Raw genomic sequence first — 21427 nt, 5'->3', positions numbered from 1 at the left:
TTTGGGGTCCCCAATCCCACCCTGGGGTGCCCCAGTTTACGCTTGGAGCCCATGTTCCCACCCTGGGGTGCCCCATTCCCCTTTGGGGAGCCCCAATCTCAGTTTGGGGTGCCTGATCCTATCCTGGGGTGCCCCAATTCCAGCTCAAGGAGCCCCAGTGTCACCCTGGGGTGCCCAGATCCTGTCTGGGGATGCCCCATGCTCACCCTGGGGTACCCCAATTCTGTGTTGGGGTGCCCCATTCCCCCTCGGGGTGACCCCATCGGGCTTGGGAGTCCATGATCCCACCCTGGGGTGCCCCATTTCTGGCTTGGGCTGCCCCCCAGTCCCACCTTGGGGTGCCTGAATGCTGCCTTGGGGCTCCTGGTCTCCATTTGGGGTACCCCCAGTCCCCTCTTGGGGTCCCCCCATCCCACTTTGGGGTCCCCAATCCCCCCCCCGGGTCCCAAATCCCCCCCCCCGGTCCCCCCAGTACCTTCCTGGGATCCCAAATCCCACCCCCCGGGTGCCACCAACCCCCCCCTCCGTGTCCCCAATCCCCCCCGGCTCCCCAAATCCCCCCCCGGGTACCCCCAATCCCCCCCAGTCCCCAAATCCCCCCCCGGGTCCCCAATCCTCACCGCCAAGTCCCCAAATACCCCCCGGTGGCCCCAGACCCCAAATCCCCTCTGGCTGCCCCCAATTCCCCTCCCGGGTCCCCAAATCCCCCCCGAGTGCCCCAAATCCCACCCGTGTGCCCCCAATCCCGCTCCCAGTCCCCAAATCCCCCCCGAGTGCCCCAAATCCCACCCGTGTGCCCCCAATCCCGCTCCCAGTCCCCAAATCCCCCCCCGAGTGCCCCAAATCCCCCTCGGGTGCCCCCAATTCCCCTCCCGGGTCCCCAAATCCCCCCCCCCCAAGTCCCCAAATCCCCCCCCAAGTCCCCAAATCCCCCCGGGTCCCCCCGACCCCCCCCCCCCCGCCCCCGCACAAGCCCTATAAACACCGCCCCCCCCTCCCCCCCCATCCCCGGGCTCCTCCCCCTCCGCCTCGTCCTGCGCCGCCATTGGCCCGGCCGCTCGCATCTCATCTGCATACATTACCCGCAGGGCCCGCAGGCGGGGAGCGGCAGAGGGACGCGGCCGCCGCCATGCAGCCCCCCCCGCGCCCCCCCCTGCGCCCCGCGCTGCTGCCGGGGCTGCTGCTGCTCTGGGCCGCCGGACAGGGTAAGGGACCCCCAAAGCTGCCCCCCGCGCCGCCCCCGGCCCCCTCGTCCCCTTCCCCGGGGTGACCCCGCAACACCCCCTCCCTCCCCCCCGGCCGTTTGCGGGGGCCGCAGCCCCCTCCCCCCCCCCCCAAAACGGCCGCCAGCCTCTGCCGCAGCCCCCCGCACCCCCCCCGCGGCCTGCGGACACGGGTGGGGGGGGGCTCCTGCCCGCCCCGGCACCCCACCGGTGTCCCTGTCCCCGCGCGGGGCGGGGTGGCACCGCACCCCCGGGTGTCAGTGTCCCCACGGTCCCCACCCCCCTCGCGCCAGCGTCCCCACACCCCTGTGGCCGCGTGACACCATCCTGGGTGGGTGTCCCCTCACCCTCGTGGGTGGGTGTCTGTCGTCACCCCTGTGGGCCGGTGACACCCGTGCCCTCGCGGTCAGGTGTCTGTCACCCTCGTGGGTGGGTGTCTGTCACCCCTGTGGGCCGGTGACACCCGTGCCCTCGCGGTCAGGTGTCTGTCACCCTCGTGGGTGGGTGTCTGTCACCCCTGTGGGCTGGTGACACCCGTGCCCTCATGTCAGCATCCCCATGTCCTCGTGGGCTGCTGTCACCCTCCTGGGTGGGTGGCTGTCACCCCGTGGGACAATGACACCCGTGCCCTCATGGTTGGGTGTCTGTCACCCTTGTGGCCGGTGACACCGGTACCCTTGTGGCTGGGTGTCTGTCACCCTCGCAGGCTGGGGACACCCGTACCCTCATGTCAGCGTCCCCATGTCCTCGTGGGCTGCTGTCACCCTCGCGGGTGGGTGTCTGTCACCCTTGTAGGCTGGGGACACCCGTACCCTCGTGTCAGAGTCCCTGTGTCCTCACGGACCGGTGCCACCCTTGCGGGTGGGTGTCTGTCACCCTCATGGGCCGGGGACACCCGTACCCTCATGTCAGCGTCCCCATGTCCTCATGGGCTTCTGTCACCCTCGTGGGCCGGTGTCACCCTCGCGAGTGGGTGTCTGTCACCCTCGTGGGACAATGACACCCGTGCCCTCGTGGGCGGGTGTCTGTCACCCTCGTGGGCCGGTGTCACCCTCGCGGGTGGGTGTCTGTCACCCTCGTGGGCCGGGGACACCCGCATCCTCGCGTCAGCGTCCCCGCGTCCTCCCGGGCCGCCGTCACTCTGGCGGCCGGCTGTCCCCCGGCCCCCCCGGTGCCACCGTCCCCCGCCCCGCGCCGGGGGTGCCGCCGCGCCGTCGCGCGGCCCCGCCGAGGTGCCAGGCGGCACCGGCCCGTCCCCGCGCGGGCGGCGCAGAAAAGGGCCATTGTGTCCCCTCCCCCGGCCGGCACCCACTCGGGGGGAACCCACGGCGGGAACAACACGTCCCTTGTCCCCGCGTCACCCCCGCGGGCGGCTCGCGGGACACCCCCCCCTCCGTCCCCCCGGGGGGTGTCGCGGGGTGACCTTGGCGCGGCGACGACCTTGGCGGCGACGGTGACGCCGCCGCGGTCGCCGCGGCGACCCTTGGAGGGGGGGGAGATTGCGCTGACGCAGCGAAAACGCGATGTCACCCCCTCCTCGTCCTGCCGCGTGCCCCCCGCCCCTCCCCGCGCCCCCCCGGTGACAGCCTGGTGTCGTCACGGCAACCGGAGGTGACGCCGAGGACCCTAACGAGGGGCCGGTGACGAGGCCGGGGTCCCGGGCAGCCGTGACGCTGCCGCTGTCACCCACGGCCGCCCCTGGGGCGCCGCCGCCGCGGTCCCACGTCTGTCCCCGGTGTCGGCGTCCCCGCGACGCTGTCCCCAGCGTCCCCCAGCACCCCAGTGACAGTGTCCCCAGTGTCCCCAGTGTCCCCAGTGCGGGTGTCCCAGTGTCCACAGCGTCCCCCAGCGTCCCCAGCATCCCCAGCACCCCGGTGACAGTGTCCCCAGCGTCCCCAGTGCGGGTGTCCCAGTGTCCCCAGCATCCCCAGCATCCCCAGTACCCCGGTGATGGTGTCCCAGTGTCCCCAGTGTCCCCAGCACCCCGGTGACGGTGTCCCAGTGTCACCAGTGTCCCCAGCATCCCCAGTGCGGGTGTCCCAGTGTCCCCAGCATCCCCAGCATCCCCAGTACCCTGGTGATGGTGTCCCAGTGTCCCCAGCATCCCCAGTGCGGGTGTCCCAGTGTCCCCAGTGTCCCCAGCATCCTCAGCACCCCAGTGTGGGTGTCCCAATGTCATTGTCCCCAGTAACAGTGCCCCCAGCATCCCCAGCACCCCAGTAACTGTGTCCCCAGTGCCCCCAGTGTCCCCATTGCTCCAGTGTTGGTGCCCCCAGTGTCCCCACTGCCCTGGGGTGGGTGTCCCACTGTCCCCAGCACCCCAGTATCGGTGTCCCCGGTGTCCCCAGTGTCCCCAGTGCCCCAGTGTTGGTGGCCCCAGTGCCCCCAGCACTCCAGTAACCGTGCCCCAGTGTCCCCAGTGCCCCCAGTGCCCCAGAGTGGGTGTCCCAGTGTCCCCAGCACCCCAGTGACAGTGTTCCCAGTGTCCCCAGTGCACCCAGTGTCCCCACTGCCCTGGGGTGGGTGTCCCACTGTCCCCAGCACCCCAGTATCGGTGTCCCCGGTGTCCCCAGCGTCTCCAGTGCCCCAGTGCTGGTGGCCCCAGCACCCCCAGCACTCCAGTAACTGTGTCCCAGTGACCCCAGTGCTCCCAGTTGCCCCAGTGTGGGTGTCCCAGTGCCCCCACCACCCCAGTGTGGGTGTCCCCGTGTCCCCCGGTGCCTGGTGATGGTGTCCCAGTGTCCCCCATGTCCCCGTGTCCCCAGCATCTCCAGTGTGGGTGTCCCAGTGCCCCCAGTGTTCCCAGTGCCCCAGGGTCAGTGTCCCCAGTGCCCCCAGGGCGCCCAGCATGCCCAGTGTGGGTGTCTCCGCACCCCCAGTGTCCCCAGTGTGGGTGTTCCCGTGCCCCCAGCACCCCCAGCGTCCCCAGTGTGGGTGTCCCAGTGCCCCCAGTGTTCCCAGTGCCCCAGGGTCAGTGTCCCCAGTGCCCCCAGCACCCCCAGCATCCCCAGTGTGGGTGTCTCCGCACCCCCAGTGTCCCCAGTGTGGGTGTTCCCGTGCCCCCAGCACCCCCAGCGTCCCCAGTGTGGGTGTCCCCCGCGCCCCCAGCACCCCCAGTGTGGGTGTCCCCGCGCCCCCAGCGTCCCCAGTGTGGGTGTCCCTGTGCCCCCAGTGTCCCCAGTGTGGGTGTCCCAGTGCCCCCAGCGCCCCCAGCATCCCCAGTGTGGGTGTCCCTGCGCCCCCAGCACCCCCCTAGTGTCCCCAGTGTGGGTGTCCCCCGTGCCCCCAGCGCCCCCAGTGTCCCCAGTGTGGGTGTTCCCACGCTCCCAGCACCCCCAATGTCCCAGTGCCCCCAGTGTCCCCAGTGTGGGTGTTCCCACACCCCCAGCACCCCCAGCACCCCCAGTGCGGGCGTCCCCGCGCCCCCAGTGTCCCCAGTGTGGGTGTTCCCACGCCCCCAGCGCCCCCAGCGTCCCCAGTGTGGGTGTCCCCGCGCCCCCAGTGTCCCCAGTGTGGGTGTCCCCGTGCCCCCAGCGCCCCCAGTGTCCCCAGTGTGGGTGTCCCTGTGCCCCCAGCATCCCCAGTGTGGGTGTTCCCATGCCCCCAGCGCCCCCAGTGTGGGTGTCCCAGCACCCCCAGCGTCCCCAGCATCCCCAGTGTGGGTGTCACCGTGCCCCCAGTGCCCCCAGTGTCCCCAGTGTGGGTGTCCCAGTGCCCCCAGCACCCCCAGTGTCCCCAGTGTGGGTGTCCCCGTGCCCCCAGCGCCCCCAGCATCCCCAGTGTGGGTGTCCCTGCGCCCCCAGCACCCCCAGCGTCCCCAGTGTGGGTGTCCCTGTGCCCCCAGCGTCCCCAGTGTCCCCAGTGTGGGTGCCCCCACGCCCCCAGCACCCCCAGTGTCCCCCAGTGTGGGTGTCCCCATGCCCCCAGTGTCCCCAGTGTGGGTGTCCCCGTGCCCCCAGCGTCCCCAGTGTGGGTGTCCCCGTGCCCCCAGTGTCCCCAGTGTCCCCAGTGTGGGTGTCCCCGCGCCCCCAGTGTCCCCAGTGTCCCCAGTGTGGGTGCCCCCACGCCCCCAGCACCCCCAGTGTCCCCAGTGTGGGTGTCCCCATGCCCCCAGTGTCCCCAGTGTGGGTGTCCCCGTGCCCCCAGCGTCCCCAGTGTGGGTGTCCCCGTGCCCCCAGCCCAGTGTCCCCAGTGTGGGTGTCCCCCCGCCCCCAGTGTCCCCAGTGTCCCCAGTGTGGGTGTCCCTGCGCCCCCAGCACCCCCAGTGTCCCCAGTGTGGGTGTCCCCGTGCCCCCAGCGTCCCCAGTGTGGGTGTCCCTGTGCCCCCAGCGCCCCCAGTGTCCCCAGTGTGGGTGTCCCCGTGCCCCCAGTGTCCCCAGTGTGGGTGTCCCTGTGCCCCCAGCGCCCCCAGCGTCCCCAGTGTGGGTGTCCCCGTGCCCCCAGTGTCCGCAGTGTGGGTGTTCCCACACCCCCAGCACCCCCAGCACCCCCAGTGCTGGCGTCCCCGCGCCCCCCGCGCCCCGGCGCCCGGTGACGCGTGGCCGCGGCGGCAGGGCGCGCGCAGGAGGTGCAGGCGGAGAACGTGACGGTGCTGGAGGGCGGCACGGCCGAGATCACCTGCCGCCTGCACCAGTACGACGGCTCCATCGTCGTCATCCAGAACCCCGCGCGGCAGACGCTCTTCTTCAACGGCACCCGCGGTGGGCGCGCGCGCGGGGACGCGCGGGGGGACGCGGGGACGGGGACGTGGGGACGCGGTGATGGGGACGCGGTGATGTGCGGGGGGACGCGGGGATGGGGACGTGGGGACGGGGACGTGGGGATGGGGACGTGGTGATGTGCGGGGGGACGCGGGGACGGGGACGTGGGGACGGGGACGCGGTGATGTGCGGGGGGACGCGGGGACGGGGACGTGGGGACGGGGACGCGGTGATGTGCGGGGGGACGTGGGAACGGGGACGCGGTGATGTGCGGGGGGACGCGGGGACGGGGACGTGGGGACGCGGTGACGGGGATGTGGTGATGTGCGGGGGGACGCGGGGACAGGGATGTCGTGACGCGGTGACGGGGACGTGGTGATGTGTGGGGGGACACGGGGACGTGGTGATGCGGTGACGCAGTGATGTGCGGGGAGACGCGGTGACAGGGACGTGGTGATGTGGTGATGGGGACGCGGTGATGTGCGGGGGGATGCGGGGACGGGGACGTGGGGACGCGCAAATGGGGACGTGGTGATGTGCGGGGGGACGCGGGGACGGGGAAGCAGTGACGTGGTGATGGGGACGCGGTGATGTGCGGGGGGACGCGGGGACGTGGTGACACAGTGACGGGGACGTGGTGACGCGGTGACGGGGATGCAGTGATGTGCGGGGGGACGCGGGGACGTGGAGATACGGTGACAGGGACGCGGTGATGTGTGGGGGGACGCGGGGACGTGGTGACACAGTGACGGGGACGTGGTGACGCGGTGACGGGGACGCAGTGATGTGCGGGGGGACGCGGGGACGTGGAGACACGGTGACAGGGACGTGGTGATGTGTGGGGGGACGCGGGGACGTGGTGACACAGTGACGGGGACGTGGTGACGCGGTGACGGGGACGTGGTGATGTGCGGGGGGACGCAGGGACAGGGACGTCGTGACGCGGTGACGGGGACGCGGTGATGTGCGGGGGGACGTCGTGACGCGGTCACGGGGATGCGATGACGTGGTGATGGGGATGCGGTGATGTGCGGGGGGACGCGGGGACGGGGACGTGGTGACACGGTGACGGGGACACGGTGACGCGGTGATGGGGACGTGGTGACACACGGGGGGACGCGGTGACACAGGGACAGGGATGCGGTGATGTGCGGGGGGACGCGGGGATGGGGACACGATGACATGGTGATGGCGACGTGGCGATGTGCGGGGGGACGCGGGGATGGGGACGCGGTGATGCGTGGGGGAACATGGAGATGGGGACGTGGTGACGTGGTGACATGGACACGGTGACGCGGTGACAGGGACATGGTGACACGGGGACGGGAATGCGGGGACGCGTGGGGGTTTTGGGGTGGCCATGCAGCCACGGCGCTCTATGGTAGCCCCATGGTGGCCACAGGGGCTCTGTGGTGGCCACGGGGGCTCTGTGGTGGCCACGGGGCTCTGGAGTGGCCCCCTGGTGGCCACGGGGGCTCTGTGGTGGCCACGGGGCTCTATGGTGGCCCCATGGTAGCCATGAGGTCCTTGGGGTGGCCGTGGGGTCGTGTGCTGGCCATGGGATGCCATGGAGGTCTCGTGGTGGCCCTATGGTGGCCATGGGGTTCCAGGGTGGCCCCTGGTGGCCATGGGGTCCTTGGGGTGGCCACAGGGCTCTGGAGTGGCCCCCTGGTGGCCACGGGGCTCTATGGTCCCCCCTGGTGGCCATGGGGTCCTTGGGGTGGCCACAGGACTCCAGGGTGGCTCCCTGGTGGCCACAGGGCTCTGTGGTGGCCACAGGGCTCTGGAGTGGCCCCCTGGTAGCCATGGGGTCCTTGGGGTGGCCGTGGGGCTCCAGGGAGGCCCCATGGTGGCCGTGGTGTCCCCGCGGTGGCCGTTACGTCGCCGCGAGGCCTTGGGGCTGCCACGGCGGCCCCGCGGGTGCCACATGGTGCCGTGGGTGATGCGTGGCGCCGCGTGGTGACGCGGGTGACACGTGGTGCCGCGTGGTGCCGTTTAGTGCCGCGGGTGATGCGTGGCGCCGCGGGTGACGTGTGGCGCTGTGTGGTGCCGCGTGGCGATACGGGTGCCGTGTGGTGCCGCGTGGTGCCGTGGGTGCCGCGTGGTGCTGTGTGGTGCCGCGTGGTGATGTGGGTGACACGTGGTGCCGTGTGGTGACGTGGGTGACGCGTGGCACCGTGGGTGACGCGTGGTGATGTGTGGTGACGCGTGGTGCCGCGTGGTGCCGTGGGTGACACGTGGTGCCGTGTGGTGACGCGGGTGACGCGTGGCACCGTGGGTGACGCGTGGTGATGTGTGGTGACGCGTGGCGCCGTGGGTGACGCGTGGTGCCGTGTGGTGACGCGGGTGACGCGTGGCACCGTGGGTGACGCGTGGTGATGTGGGCGATGCGGGTGCCGCGTGGCGCCATGGGTGACGCGTGGTGACGTGGGTGACACGTGGTGACGTGGGCGATGCGGGTGCCGCGCGGCGCCGCGGCTGCTGCGTGGTGCCGTGGGTGACGCGTGGTGCCGTGGGTGCCACGTGGCGACGTGGGTGCCACGGGTGCTGCGTGGCGCCGTGGGTGATGCGTGGCGCTGTGGGCGACGCGGATGCCGCGTGGCACCATGGGTGACGCGTGGTGCTGTGGGTGCTGCCGTTTAGTGCCGCGGGTGATGCGTGGCACCGCGGGTGACGTGTGGCGCTGTGTGGTGCTGCGTGGCGATACGGGTGCCGTGTGGTGCTGCGTGGCGCCATGGGCGACGCGGGTGTTGCGCGGTGCCATGGGTGACGCGTGGCGCTGTGGGTGACACGTGGTGATGTGGGTGACGCGTGGTGCCGCGTGGCGCCGTGGGTGCCGCGTGGCGCCGTGTGGTGCCGTGGGTGACACGTGGCGACGTGGGCGCCGCGGGTGCCGCGTGGCGCCGCGGGTGCCGTGGGTGACACGTGGCGACGTGGGCGCCGCGGGTGCCGTGGGTGACACGTGGCGACGTGGGCGCCGCGGGTGCCGCGCGGCGCCGCGGCTGCCGCGTGGTGACGCGCGTGTGGGCGCCGCAGCGCTGAAGGACGAGCGGTTCCAGCTGGCCGAGTTCAGCCGGCGCCGCCTGCGCCTGCGCCTGGCCCGCGCCCGCCTGGAGGACGAGGGCGGCTACTTCTGCCAGCTCTACGCCGACGACACCCACCACCAGATCGCCACCCTCTCCGTGCTGGGTGCGCCGCGCCGCGCGGGCGGGGGCGGGCGTGTGGGGCAGGGACGCGTCACGCACGCGACAGCCCTGTCCCCCGTGTCCCTGGTGACCCCCAGTGACCCCCGTGACCCCAATGTCCCCGATGACGCCAACGACCCAATGACCCCCCGTGTCCCCAATGGCCCCAATGACCCCAATGGCCCCAATGTCCCCGATGTCCCCAATGACCCCGATGGCCCCAATGTCCCTGATGGCCCCAATGACCCCAATGACCCCCCGTGTCCCCAATGGCCCCAATGACCCCAATGTCCCCAATGTCCCCGATGGCCCCAATGACCCCGATGTCCCCAATGGCCCCAATGACCCCAATGGCCCCAATGTCCCCGATGTCCCCAATGACCCCAATGGCCCCAATGACCCCGATGTCCCCAATGGCCCCAATGACCCCGATGGCCCCAATGACCCCCCGTGTCCCCAATGACCCCAATGACCCCGATGGCCCCAATGGCCCCGATGGCCCCAATGACCCCAATGACCCCGATGGCCCCAATGACCCCCCGTGTCCCCAATGTCCCCAATGACCCCAATGGCCCCAATGTCCCCGATGTCCCCAATGACCCCAATGGCCCCAATGTCCCCGATGGCCCCAATGACCCCAATGACCCCCCGTGTCCCCAATGACCCCAGTGACCCCGATGGCCCCAATGTCCCCGATGGCCCCAATGTCCCCGATGTCCCCAATGACCCCAATGACCCCGATGGCCCCAATGACCCCCCGTGTCCCCAATGTCCCCAATGACCCCAATGGCCCCAATGTCCCCGATGTCCCCAATGACCCCAATGGCCCCAATGTCCCTGATGGCCCCAATGACCCCAATGACCCCCCGTGTCCCCAATGACCCCAGTGACCCCGATGGCCCCAATGTCCCCGATGTCCCCCCAATGACCCAATGACCCCGATGGCCCCAATGACCCCCCGTGTCCCCAATGTCCCCAATGACCCCAATGGCCCCAATGTCCCCGATGTCCCCAATGACCCCAATGGCCCCAATGTCCTCGATGGCCCCAATGACCCCAATGACCCCCCGTGTCCCCAATGACCCCAGTGACCCCGATGGCCCCAATGACCCCAATGACCCCAATGACCCCAATGACCCCCCGTGTCCCCAATGACCCCGATGGCCCCAATGACCCCAATGACCCCCCGTGTCCCCAATGACCCCAATGACCCCGATGGCCCCAATGACCCCAATGACCCCCCGTGTCCCCAATGACCCCGATGGCCCCAATGTCCCCGATGTCCCCATGACCAATGTCCCCAATGACCCCAATGACCCCGATGGCCCCCCCCAATGACCCCCCATGTCCCCAATGTCCCCAATGACCCCAATGGCCCCAATGTCCCCGATGGCCCCAATGACCCCAATGACCCCCCATGTCCCCAATGACCCCAGTGACCCCGATGGCCCCAATGACCCCGATGACCCCCCGTGTCCCCAATGACCCCAATGACCCCAATGTCCCCAATGACCCCCCGTGTCCCCAATGACCCCAATGACCCCAATGACCCCGATGGCCCCAATGTCCCCGATGTCCCCAATGACCCCAATGTCCCCAATGACCCCAATGACCCCGATGGCCCCAATGACCCCAAGGACCCCCCGTGTCCCCAATGACGCCAACGACCCAGTGACCCCCCGTGTCCCCAATGTCCCCAATGTACCCAATGACCCCAATGTCCCCAATGGCCCCAATGTCCCAAATGACCCCAATGTCCCCAATGACCCCAATGACCTCCATGTCCCCGATGACCCCGATGACCCCAATGTCCCCGATGACCCCCAATGACCCCCCATGTCCCCAGTGACCCCAATGACCCCAATGACCCCCAATGTTCCGTGTCCCCAATGACCCCGATGACCCCCCGTGTCCCCAATGACCCTGATGACCCCCGTGTCCCCGATGACCCCGATGACCCCGATGACCCCCTGTCCCCCCAGTGCCCCCCGAGGCGCCGCTGGTGGAGGCGGCGCAGGCGGCGGTGGAGGGGGGGAGGTGGAGCTGAGCTGCCTCGTGCCCCGCGCGCGCCCGCCCGCCACGCTGCGCTGGTACCGCGACCGGCGCGAGCTGCCAGGTGACGCGGGGCGGGGCGGGGACACGGGGGGGGACACCGGGGGGGGATATGGGGACACGGGGAGGACGTGGGTGGGGTGGGGACACTGGTGGGTGGGGATATGGGGACACGGGGGGACGCGGGGGGCTGGGGACACCGGGTGGGGGGGGATATGGGGGACACGGGCAGGGCGTGGGTGGGGTGGGGGGTGGGGACACCGGGGGGGGGATATGGGGACACGGGGGGGGCGTGGGTGGGGTGGGGACACTGGTGGGTGGGGATATGGGGACACGGGGGGACGCGGGGGGGGTCGGGACACCGGTGGGTGAGTTATGGGGGACATGGGGGGGACGCGGGGGTGGGGACACCGGGGGGGGGGGATATGGGGACATGGGGGACGCGGGGGGTGGGGACACCGGTGGGTGGGGACATGGGGACACGGGTGGGGTGGGACACTGTGGGGTCCCCACTCCCTATGGGCTGCACCGGCGACACGGGGACCCCGGTGGGGTTCGGTGTGTCCCCACCACCGCGTGCCCCGTGTCCCGTCGTCCCCGGTGCCAGCTGCCCCTCCCGTGTCCCCCCACATCCCCCCGTGTCCCCATGTCCCCCCGTGTCCCCCGTGTCCCCCCGTGTCCCCCCACATCCCCCCTGTGTCCCCCTGTCCCCCCATGTCCCCCCTGTCCCCCCATGTCCCCATGTCCCCCCGTGTCCCCCCGTGTCCCCCCGTGTCCCCCATCCCCCCATGTCCCCTGTGTCCCCCCGTGTCCCCCGTGTCCCCCATATCCTCCATATCCCCCATCCCCCCATGTCCCCCGTGTCCCCCCATGTCCCCCCGTGTCCCCCATCCCCCCATGTCCCCTGTGTTCCCCCGTGTCCCCCATGTCCCCCCGTGTCCCCCCATGTCCCCCGTGTCCCCCCATGTCCCTCCGTGTCCCCCATCCCCCCATGTCCCCCATGTCCCCATGTCCCCCGTGTCCCCCATCCCCCCATGTCCCCCGTGTCCCCCCGTGTCCCCCCGTGTCCCCCATCCCCCCATGTCCCCCGTGTCCCCCGTGTCCCCCGTGTCCCCCCGTGTCCCCCCATGTCCCCCATGTCCCCCGTGTCCCCCCGTGTCCCCGTGTCCCCCATCCCCCCATGTCCCCCGTGTCCCCCCGTGTCCCCCATATCCTCCATATCCCCCATCCCCCCATGTCCCCCGTGTCCCCCCATGTCCCCCCGTGTCCCCCATATCCTCCATATCCCCCATCCCCCCATGTCCCCCGTGTCCCCCCATGTCCCCCCGTGTCCCCCATCCCCCCATGTCCCCCGTGTCCCCCCGTGTCCCCCCGTGTCCCCCATCCCCCCATGTCCCCCGTGTCCCCCCCGTGTCCCCCGTGTCCCCCCGTGTCCCCCATCCTCCCATGTCCCCTGTGTTCCCCCGTGTCCCCCCATGTCCCCCCGTGTCCCCCCATGTCCCCCGTGTCCCCCCATGTCCCTCCGTGTCCCCCATCCCCCCATGTCCCCCATGTCCCCATGTCCCCCGTGTCCCCCATCCCCCCATGTCCCCCGTGTCCCCCCGTGTCCCCCGTGTCCCCCATCCCCCCATGTCCCCTGTGTCCCCCGTGTCCCCCCGTGTCCCCCCGTGTCCCCCGTGTCCCCCCGTGTCCCCCATCCCCCCATGTCCCCTGTGTCCCCCGTGTCCCCCCGTGTCCCCCCGTGTCCCCCCATGTCCCCCATGTCCCCCGTGTCCCCCCGTGTCCCCCGTGTCCCCCATCCCCCCATGTTCCCCGTGTCCCCCCGTGTCCCCCCGTGTCCCCCATGTCCCCCGTGTCCCCCTTGTCCCCCGTGTCCCCCCGCGCCCCGCAGGCGCCAGCAGCCGGGAGCAGCGGGGGAAGGTGTTCCGGCAGCGCAGCGTCCTGCGCCTGCGGGTGGAGCGCCGCGACCACGGCGCCATCGTCACCTGCGAGGCCACGCACCCCGCCCTGGCGCGCGGCCAGCGCCGCCAGACACAGTACATGCTGGACGTCCAGTGTGAGCGCGACTGGGGGCGCTGGGGGGACTGGGAGTGCTGGGAGGGGGACGGGGGGGACTGGGGGTGCTGGGAGGGGTGACTGGGGGCCCTGGGGGGGACTGGGGGGACTGGGGGGGACTGGGGGTGCTGGGAGGGGCGACTGGGGGCCCTGGGGGGACTGGGGGGTCTGGGTGTGCTGGGAGGGATGACTGGGGGCACTGGGGGGGACTGGGAGGGACTGGGGTGGAGTGGGGGGGACAGGGGGTGCTGGGGGGACTGGGGGGGACTGGGGGTGCTGGGAGGGGGACTGGGGCAGACTGGGTGGGGACTGGGAGGGACTGGGAGAGAGCGGGAGTGCTGGGGGGGGACTGGGGGGGCACTGGGGGCACTGGGGGCGCTGGGGACATGGGGGGACACAGGGACACCAGACCCAGTACGTGCTGGCCGTCCAGTGTGAGCGGGGACTGGGGGCACTGGGAGGGCACTGGGGGCACCGGGAGGGGGACAACACCGGGCCATGGCAGGGACATGGGGGGCACAAGAGGTGGTGGGGGGACGGACACTTGGGGGGCCGCCCCACGTCACTTGGGGGGCGCCCCACGTCACTTGGGGGGTGACGCGTCCCCGTGCGCCCCCAGACGCCCCCACGGCGCGGATCCACCCCTCGCAGAGCGTCCTGCGGGAAGGCGACACGCTGGTGCTGACCTGCGCCGTCAACGGCAACCCCCTGTGCGTGGGGCGCCGCGGGGCGCCGCGGGGCGCCGTGGGGCCGGGCCGCCGCGCCGCAGGCCCTGACGGCCCCCCCCCCCCGATTCCCGCCGCCCCCCAGCCCCACGGACATCGCCTGGAGCCGGGGCAACGAGTCGCTGCCGGCGCGGGCGCGCGCGGAGGGCGAGGTGCTGACGCTGCCGGCGCTCGGCCCCAGGACAACGGCACCTACAGCTGCCAGGCCGGCAACCCCCACGGCCGCGCCGCCGACCACTACGTGCTGGTCGTCTACGGTGAGTGCCCCACGGCTGCCCCACGGCACCCCGCGGGCGCCCCCGGCCCCGTATCAGCCCTACCTGCCTCCGCTGCCTCATCTGCTGCGGTAAAGCCCGGGCTGTGGCGTGTGCCTTGGCCGCCCCACGGCCGCCCCACGGCCGCCCCATGCTGCCCCATGGCGCCCCACACCACCCCACGGCCGCCCCATGCTGCCCCATGCCGCCCCACGGCTACCCCACGGCCGCCCCATAGCCACCCCGCAGCTACCCCACAGCCACCCCATGCCATCGCACACTGCCCCACGCCTCCCCACGGCCACCCCACACCACTCCACGCCGCCCCGCGCTGCCCCCCGCCGCCCCACGCCACCCCACGGCCACCCCACACCACTCCACGCCGCCCCGCGCCGCCCCCCACCGCCCCACGGCCACCCCACACCACTCCACGCCGCCCCCTGCCACCCCCCGCCGCCCACGCCACCCCACGGCCACCCCACACCACTCCACGCCGCCCCACGCCTCCCCGCGGCCACCCCACGCCACCCCACGGCCACCCCACACCACTCCACGCCGCCCCGCGCCGCCCCCCGCGGCCGCGCCCCGGCGCGCTGACGCCGCCCCGCGCGGCAGACCCGGGCGCGGTGGTGGCGGCGCAGCGCGCGGTGCCCTACGCCATCGGGGGCGGGATCCTGGCGCTGCTCGTCTTCCTCCTGCTCTGCCTGCTGGCCACCATGGTCTGGTGCTCCATCCGCCAGAAAGGTGGGCGGGGCCTCGGGGGGCGGGGCCCGAGGGGGCGGGGCCTCGGGGGGCGCGGCCGACGGGGGGCGGGGCCTGCGAGGGCGCGGTCCGCCTGGGGAAGGGCCTCGCTTGGGTGATGCCGGAGGGAGGAGGGGGTGGGGCCTGCGAGGGGGCGTGGCCTCGCGGTGGGCGGGGCTTGGGAGGGTGGGGCTGGGGAAAAGGCGTGGCTTTGATAGAAGGGGCGGGGTTTGTTAGAAGGGGCGGGGTTGGTTCAAAGGGGCGGGTTTGTTGGAAGGGGTGGGGTTTATTACAAGGGGCAGGGTTGGGTGGAAGGGGCGGGGTTGGTTCGAAGGGGCGGGGCTGCGCTGTCAGGATGGGTGGGGCTTGCTGTAAGGGGGTGGGGCTTGTTAGAAGGGGCGAGGCTGCGCTGCCCGGATGGGTGGAGCTTGCCCTAAGGGGCGGGGCTCGTAAGAAGGGGCAGGGTTACGCTGCAAGGGGCGGTGCTTGGAAGGGGCGGGGCCGGCCGGAAGGGGCGTGGCGTGCGCAGTGAGGGGTGCGGCTTGGCTGAGGGGCGGAGCCGGCTGCGAGAGCGGGGCGTGGCCAGGTGGGGCTGCAGGCGCCGGGGCGGGGGGGCGGGGCCGGGGGCGGGGCGCGGCGGGGGGGGCGTGGCCGGCGTGCTGACGCGCGGCGCAGGGTCCTACCTGACGCACGAGGCCAGCGGGCTGGAGGAGCCGGGGGAGGCGCGCGAGGCGCGCGAGGCCTTCCTGGGGGGGGAGGCCGCGCGGCGCAAGGAGGAGTTCTTCATCTGAGGGGGCGGGGCCTGGGGGGGCGGGGCCGGGGGGCGGGGCCTCGGGGGGGGCGGGGCCGCGGGGGACCTCGGGGGCGGGAGGGGATGGGGGGAGGCCGCGGGGGGGGGGGGGGGGAGGGGTTGCGGGGAGAAGCGCCGGCCCTTGCCGTACGCCCCGCCCCTTCCGCACAAGCCCCGCCCGTTCTCCCCAGAAGCCCCGCCCCTCTCCCGCGAGCCCCCCCTTCACAGCACCCCGGGGGGGGGGGAGGGGCAGCGTGGACACCCGGGTGCCCTCCGGCGGGGGGAGGGGCGGGGGGAGGGGGGGTCCGGCCGCTCGGGTCCCCCCGAGAGCTCAAAGCCATGAGGGGGGGGAGGGGGGAGGGGCGCGGCCGTCCGCGTCCCCGTGTCCGTCCCCACGCACAAAGGGGGGGGGGGAGGTAATGAATAATGTATGAGGGGGCGTGGCCGGGAGGCCCCGCCCCCCGCGGGTGTGTCTGTAAATACGTCGCCTTTTAACCCACCTTTGATACGCAATAAACCCCCGATTCGTACCGCGGGGCGCTGGGGGCACTGGGGGCACTGGGAGGGGCACTGGGATGTACTGGGGGCACTGGGATGCACTGGGGGGGGCACTGGGACGTGCTGGGAGTCACTGGGAGCTACTGGGAGGGTCACTGGGATGTACTGGGGTCACTGAGATGCACTGGGGGGGCCACTGGGAGATACTGGGGGGCACTGGGACATACTGGGAGTCACTGGGATGTACTGGGGGGTCAGTGGGACGTACTGGGAGTCACTGGTATGTACTGGGAGGGTCACTGGGATGTACTGGGGGGGTCACTGGGATGTACTGGGGGGGTCACTGGGACATGCTGGGAGTCACTGGAGCTACTGGGAGGGTCACTGGGATGTACTGGGATCACTGAGATGCACTGGGGGGGGCACTGGGAGCTACTGGGGGGCACTGGGACATACTGGGGGTTACTGGAAGGTACTGGGGGGGCCACTGGAATGTATTGGAGGCTCACTGGGGCATACTGGGAGTGACTGGATGTACTGGGGGGTCAGTGGGACGTACTGGGAGTCACTGGGATGTACTGGGAGGGTCACTGGGATGTACTGGGGGGTCGCTGGGACGTGCTGGGAGTCACTGGGACGTACTGGGAGTCACTGGGGTCCCGCCGCAGCTGCGGGAGGCGCCGTCCCCACCCAGCGCCGCCAGGGGGCGCCTCCGCGCCGCCAGGCCCCGCCCACGCTGCGGCGCCCCGCGGCCCCGCCTCCCCCCAGCCTCTCCCCTCTCGCCATTGGTCGAACGGTGAGACCGTCCCGCTCGGTCCCGCCCCTTGCGGGAGACGGTGCTGCGCATGCGCGCGGCTCTTCCCGCCCTCGGCGCGCGTATAGCCCCGCCCCCGCGCATGCGCGGCGCGAAGCCCCCGCGGCTGCCCGGAGCGCGCCTGCCTGGGGCGGGGCCGCTTCCGCGCGCGCGGGCCAGCCCCAACCGGAACCGGAAGCGCTCGGGGTCCTGCAGAAGCCGGAAGTAGAAGCCGGGGGGGGCGCGGAGAGCGGCCGCGACAGCGAGTGAGAACGGCGGCGGCGGCGGCGGGGCGTGGCCTGGGCGGAGGGGGGGCGGGGCTCCGCAAAGGGGCGGGCTCCGCCTGAGGCGGGTGGGGGGCTGGGGGGGGGGGTGGGGATCCCGAGTGGGGCGGGGGGAGGGGCTGTGGAGCCCGGGGGGGGTTATGGGGGTCCGGGAGGGGGTGGGGGACCTGTGAGGGGCTGGGGGAGGGGCTGAGGGGGCCCACGGGGGGGGGGGGGGTTATGGGGGGCGTATCGGGGTCCCCCGTGGCCGTGGGTCACCCCCTCCCCCCTCCAGCCCCCGGGATGTCGCAGCCGCCGCCCCCGGAGCCGCCCCCCGCCCCCCCCGGCCGCCGCCCCCCCGCGGCGCGAGGAGGAGGAGGAGGAGGGGGGGGGAGGGGCCGCCCCCGAGCCCCGCCCCAAGGGCGCCGTGTGTGAGTGGGGGAGGGGCACCTCGTGGGGCACTGCGGGTCGCTGTGGGGCGGCTGGGGGGCCCCGTGGGGTGTCACGGGGGTGTCCGTGGGGGCCCGTGGGCCGCTGTGGGTCCCCGTAGGGTCCCCGTGGGGCAGCGTGGGGTGGCTGTGGGTCCCTGTGGGGTCCCCGTGGGGAAGCGTGGGGTGGCTGTGGGTCACCGTGGGGCAGCGTGGGGTGGCTGTGGGTCACTGTGGGTACCCGTGGGGTGTCCATGGGGGCCTATGGGTGGCTGTGGGTCCCCATAGGCAGTGTGGGGTGGCTGTGGATCCCCGTGGGGTGTCCATGGGGGCCCGTGGGTTGCTGTGGGTCCCTGTAGGGTCCCTGTGGGGCAGCGTAGGGCGACTGTGGGTCCCTGTGGGGCAGCATCGGGTGGCTGTGGGTCACTGTGGGTCCCCGTGGGGTGTCCATGGGGCCCCATGGGGTGGCTGTGGGTCCCCGTGGGGTCTCCATGGGGGCCCGTGGGTTGCTGTGGGTCCCCGTAGAGTCCCTGTGGGGCAGCGTAGGGCGGCTGTGGGTCCCTGTGGGTCCCCATAGGGCAGTGTGGGGTGGCTGTGGGTCACCGTGGGGCAGCGTCGGGTGGCTGTGGGTCACTGTGGGTACCTGTGGGGTGTCCATGGGGCCCCGTGGGTGGCTGTGGGTCCCCGTGGGGCAGCGTAGGTCGGCTGTGGGTCCCTGTGGGTCCCCATAGGGCAGTGTGGGGTGGCTGTGGATCCCTGTGGGGTGTCCATGGGGCCCATGGTGGCTGTGGGTCCCCATGGGGCGTGTGGGGTGGCTGTGGGTCCCTGTGGGGCAGCGTCGGGTGGCTGTGGGTCACTGTGGGTCCCCGTGGGGTGTCCATGGGGCCCCATGGGTGGCCGTGGGTCCCCGCGGGTCCCGGCGGGGGGCCGGGCGGCGGCGGCGGGGTGACGCGGTGGCGCAGACCGCCTGGGCTCCACCCAGTGCCGCCGCTGCCTCATCACCTTCCCCGACGCCGCCTTCGCCGCGCGCCACGCCAAGCGCCAGCACCCCCGCGACTTCGCCGCCGCCGCGCTGCGCGGGCGCTCTTCGTCTGCTTCGTCTGCGCCCGCCCCTTCGCCTCCTCCCCCGCCCTCCTGCGCCACCAGCGCGGCCACGCCCCCGCCGCCCCGCCCGCCGCCCCGCCCGCCCCGCGCCCCGCCCCCGCCGCCGCCGCGCCCGCCTACGCCTGCACCGAGTGCGGCCGCGCCTTCGCCCGCGAGGGGGCCCTGCACCGCCATTACATCCGCCACGCCCGCGGCGAGCTCTGAGGGGCGGGGCCTGGCGGGGCGGGGCGGGGCCCGGCGGGGCGGGGCCGGCGGGCGGGGCCGGCCCCGCCCCTGGCGGAGCGAAGGGGCGGCGGCGGGGAGGGGATGGGGGGGTTGGAGGGGGGTGGGGGTGGGGCCCGGTGGGGGCGGGGTCTGGCTGGAGGCAGCCAATAAAAAGTGGGGCGGCAGCCGCGGCTCATTGGTTCTTTTGGGGTGGGCGGGGGCGGCGCCCGCCGCCGGTTGTGTCGTCAGCACAGGTGAGGTTGGGAGCGGGAGCGGTGATGTCATCGGCATGCGCCCCTCCCCCTCCGGCGGCCTGCGGGTCCAGACAGTGACGTGGCTGTGACATCACAGCCCCAGGGGGACAGCGCGTGCGGCTCCCCCGCCTTGTGACGTCACCCGCCCATCACGTGATGTCACCACCGTGCCCACGCAGCCCCCACCCCCCCAGCCTGGCCGTGACATCACCCCTCCAACCCGTGACATCGGCTGCCCGCCCTGTGAAACCGCCCGACTGCATCACCCCCGACCCATGATGTCACCCGTGAGATCACCCCAAGTGACGAGGTCACCCTCCACCCATGACGTCACCCGCCCGGCTGCGATGATGACCCAATCGGCGATGTCGCTCACCTCCGTGACGTCACCCCCAGTCGTCAGTGCCGCTCCCACGGGATGACATCGCCCCCAGCTGGTGACGTCACGCAGCCCCGTCCCGCCCCCCCCCCCGCCCCGCCCCGCCCCGCCAGGAATTCCAAGGAGCCGGGTCAGAGTTCAAGGGATCGATGTCGCTCCACAGCCGCGACGTCACCGTGGCGCCTGACGTCACGCGCGCGCCCGCGGCCCCCGCCCCGCCCCCCGCGCTCGACGTCGCCGCCCCCCCCCCCCCGCGACGACGTCGCGCACGCCACCTCCCCCCCACCCCCCCCCCCCGCCCCGAGCGGAGCCGCTCCCCGGCGCGGTTCCTTCCCCTCCTCCGCGCCGCGGCGGGCGGGGGGGAGGGGCGGGGGGGGGGAGGGGCGGCGCGGCGCCCCTCCCCCCGCCGCTCACAGCTCGCCGCGCGCGTGCAGCATGTAGTGCTCGTGCAGGTCGGCCACGAGGCCGAAGGCGCCGGCGCACTCGGTGCAGCGGTAAGGGGGGGGCGGGGGGGGCCGGCCGCGGGGGGCGGGGGGAGGGGCGGCGCCGGCGGGGGGGGAGGGGGCGGGGGGCGGGGGGCTGCGCCGCCGCCGCCGCCCGTGCTCGCAGCGATGGGCCCCCAGCGCCGCCGGCGCCCCGAAGCCCAGCCCGCACTCGGCGCAGATGTAGTGGAAGGGGGAGGGGGGGAGGGGGGGCGGGGGGGAGGGGCGGGGGGCTCCCCTCCCCCCGCCCCCCCTCCCCCCCCGGGGGGTCCCTGGGGCCGTTTGCGCCCCACGTGGTAACTGCGGTGAACCTTCAGCGCCCGCGAGGTGCCGAAGCCCCGCCCGCACTCGGGGCACTCGTGCCACTCGGCCGCCCCTCCCCCACCCCGCCGCCCACCCCCCCGGGGCTTCCCCTCCCCCCTCCCCCCCTCCCCCCCCGGCATCCGGTAGCGGCGGCGGCGAGGACGCGCGCGGCTCCTCCCCCGACGGGCGCCGGCGGGTCCGGGCACCTGCGGAGGGCGGGGGAGGGGCGTGAGGGCGGGGGCCGGGGGGGGGGGGGGGGCGGGGGGGGAGGGGCGGTACCTGCGCAGCCGTTGGCGGGGGGGTGGGGGGGCCGCTCTCCCCCGACGACACCGACGTGGCCTCGGACTCGTCCCCCTCGGGCAGCGCCGGGACGCCTGGGGGGCGAGAGCGCCCCACAGCGCCCCATAGCACCCCACAGCGCCCCATAGCACCCATGGGACCCCACAGCGCCCCACAGCACCCATGGGACCCCACAGCGCCCCATAGCACCCCACAGCGCCCCATAGCACCCATGGGACCCCACAGCGCCCCACAGCGCCCCATAGCACCCATGGGACCTCACAGCGCCCAATAGCACCCATGGGACCCCACAGCGCCCCACAGTGCCCCATAGCACCCATGGACCTCACAGCACCCCACAGTGCTCATGGGACCCCCAGCGCCCCATAGCACCCATGGGACCTCACAGCATCCCACAGTGCTCATGGGACCCCACAGCGCCCCATAGCACCCCATAGCACCCATGGGACCCCACAGCGCCCCATAGCACCCATGGGACCCCACTGCGCCCCACAGTGCCCCCTAGCACCCATGGGACCCCACAGCACCCCACAGCGCCCCATAGCACCCATGGGACCCCACAGCGCCCCACAGCGCCCCATAGCACCCATGGGACCTCACAGCGCCCCACAGCGCTCCATAGCACCCATGGGACTCCACAGTGCCCCACAGCACCCCACAACTCCCCATAGCACCCATGGGACCCACAGCGCCC

At 73.0% G+C, this 21427-nt stretch overlaps 2 protein-coding genes across 2 annotated transcripts; both read left to right on the top strand.

Moving 5' to 3' along the window:
- Window positions 1-1129: 1129 nt before the first annotated feature.
- CADM4 (cell adhesion molecule 4) lies at window positions 1130-15726 on the top strand (the record flags this gene model as incomplete). The annotated part of the gene is given in 11 exon segments (XM_082012018.1): window positions 1130-1205; window positions 5777-5923; window positions 8960-9112; window positions 11091-11138; window positions 11141-11224; window positions 13052-13216; window positions 13835-13925; window positions 14026-14117; window positions 14120-14197; window positions 14810-14938; window positions 15611-15726. Coding segments are annotated over 11 exon segments (1179 nt in total).
- A 1856-nt stretch (window positions 15727-17582) lies between these two features.
- On the top strand, window positions 17583-19015 carry ZNF576 (zinc finger protein 576; the record flags this gene model as incomplete). The annotated part of the gene is given in 4 exon segments (XM_082011996.1): window positions 17583-17609; window positions 17611-17710; window positions 18670-18789; window positions 18792-19015. Coding segments are annotated over 4 exon segments (471 nt in total).
- Window positions 19016-21427: the final 2412 nt, after the last annotated feature.

Source organism: Phaethon aethereus (genome assembly GCF_964289735.1).
Source record: "Phaethon aethereus genome assembly, chromosome: 30".
In the NCBI taxonomy this organism is placed as follows: domain Eukaryota; kingdom Metazoa; phylum Chordata; class Aves; order Phaethontiformes; family Phaethontidae; genus Phaethon; species Phaethon aethereus.
The sequence above is the reverse complement of the archived record's forward strand: the minus strand, read 5'-3'. Positions and strand labels throughout refer to the sequence as shown.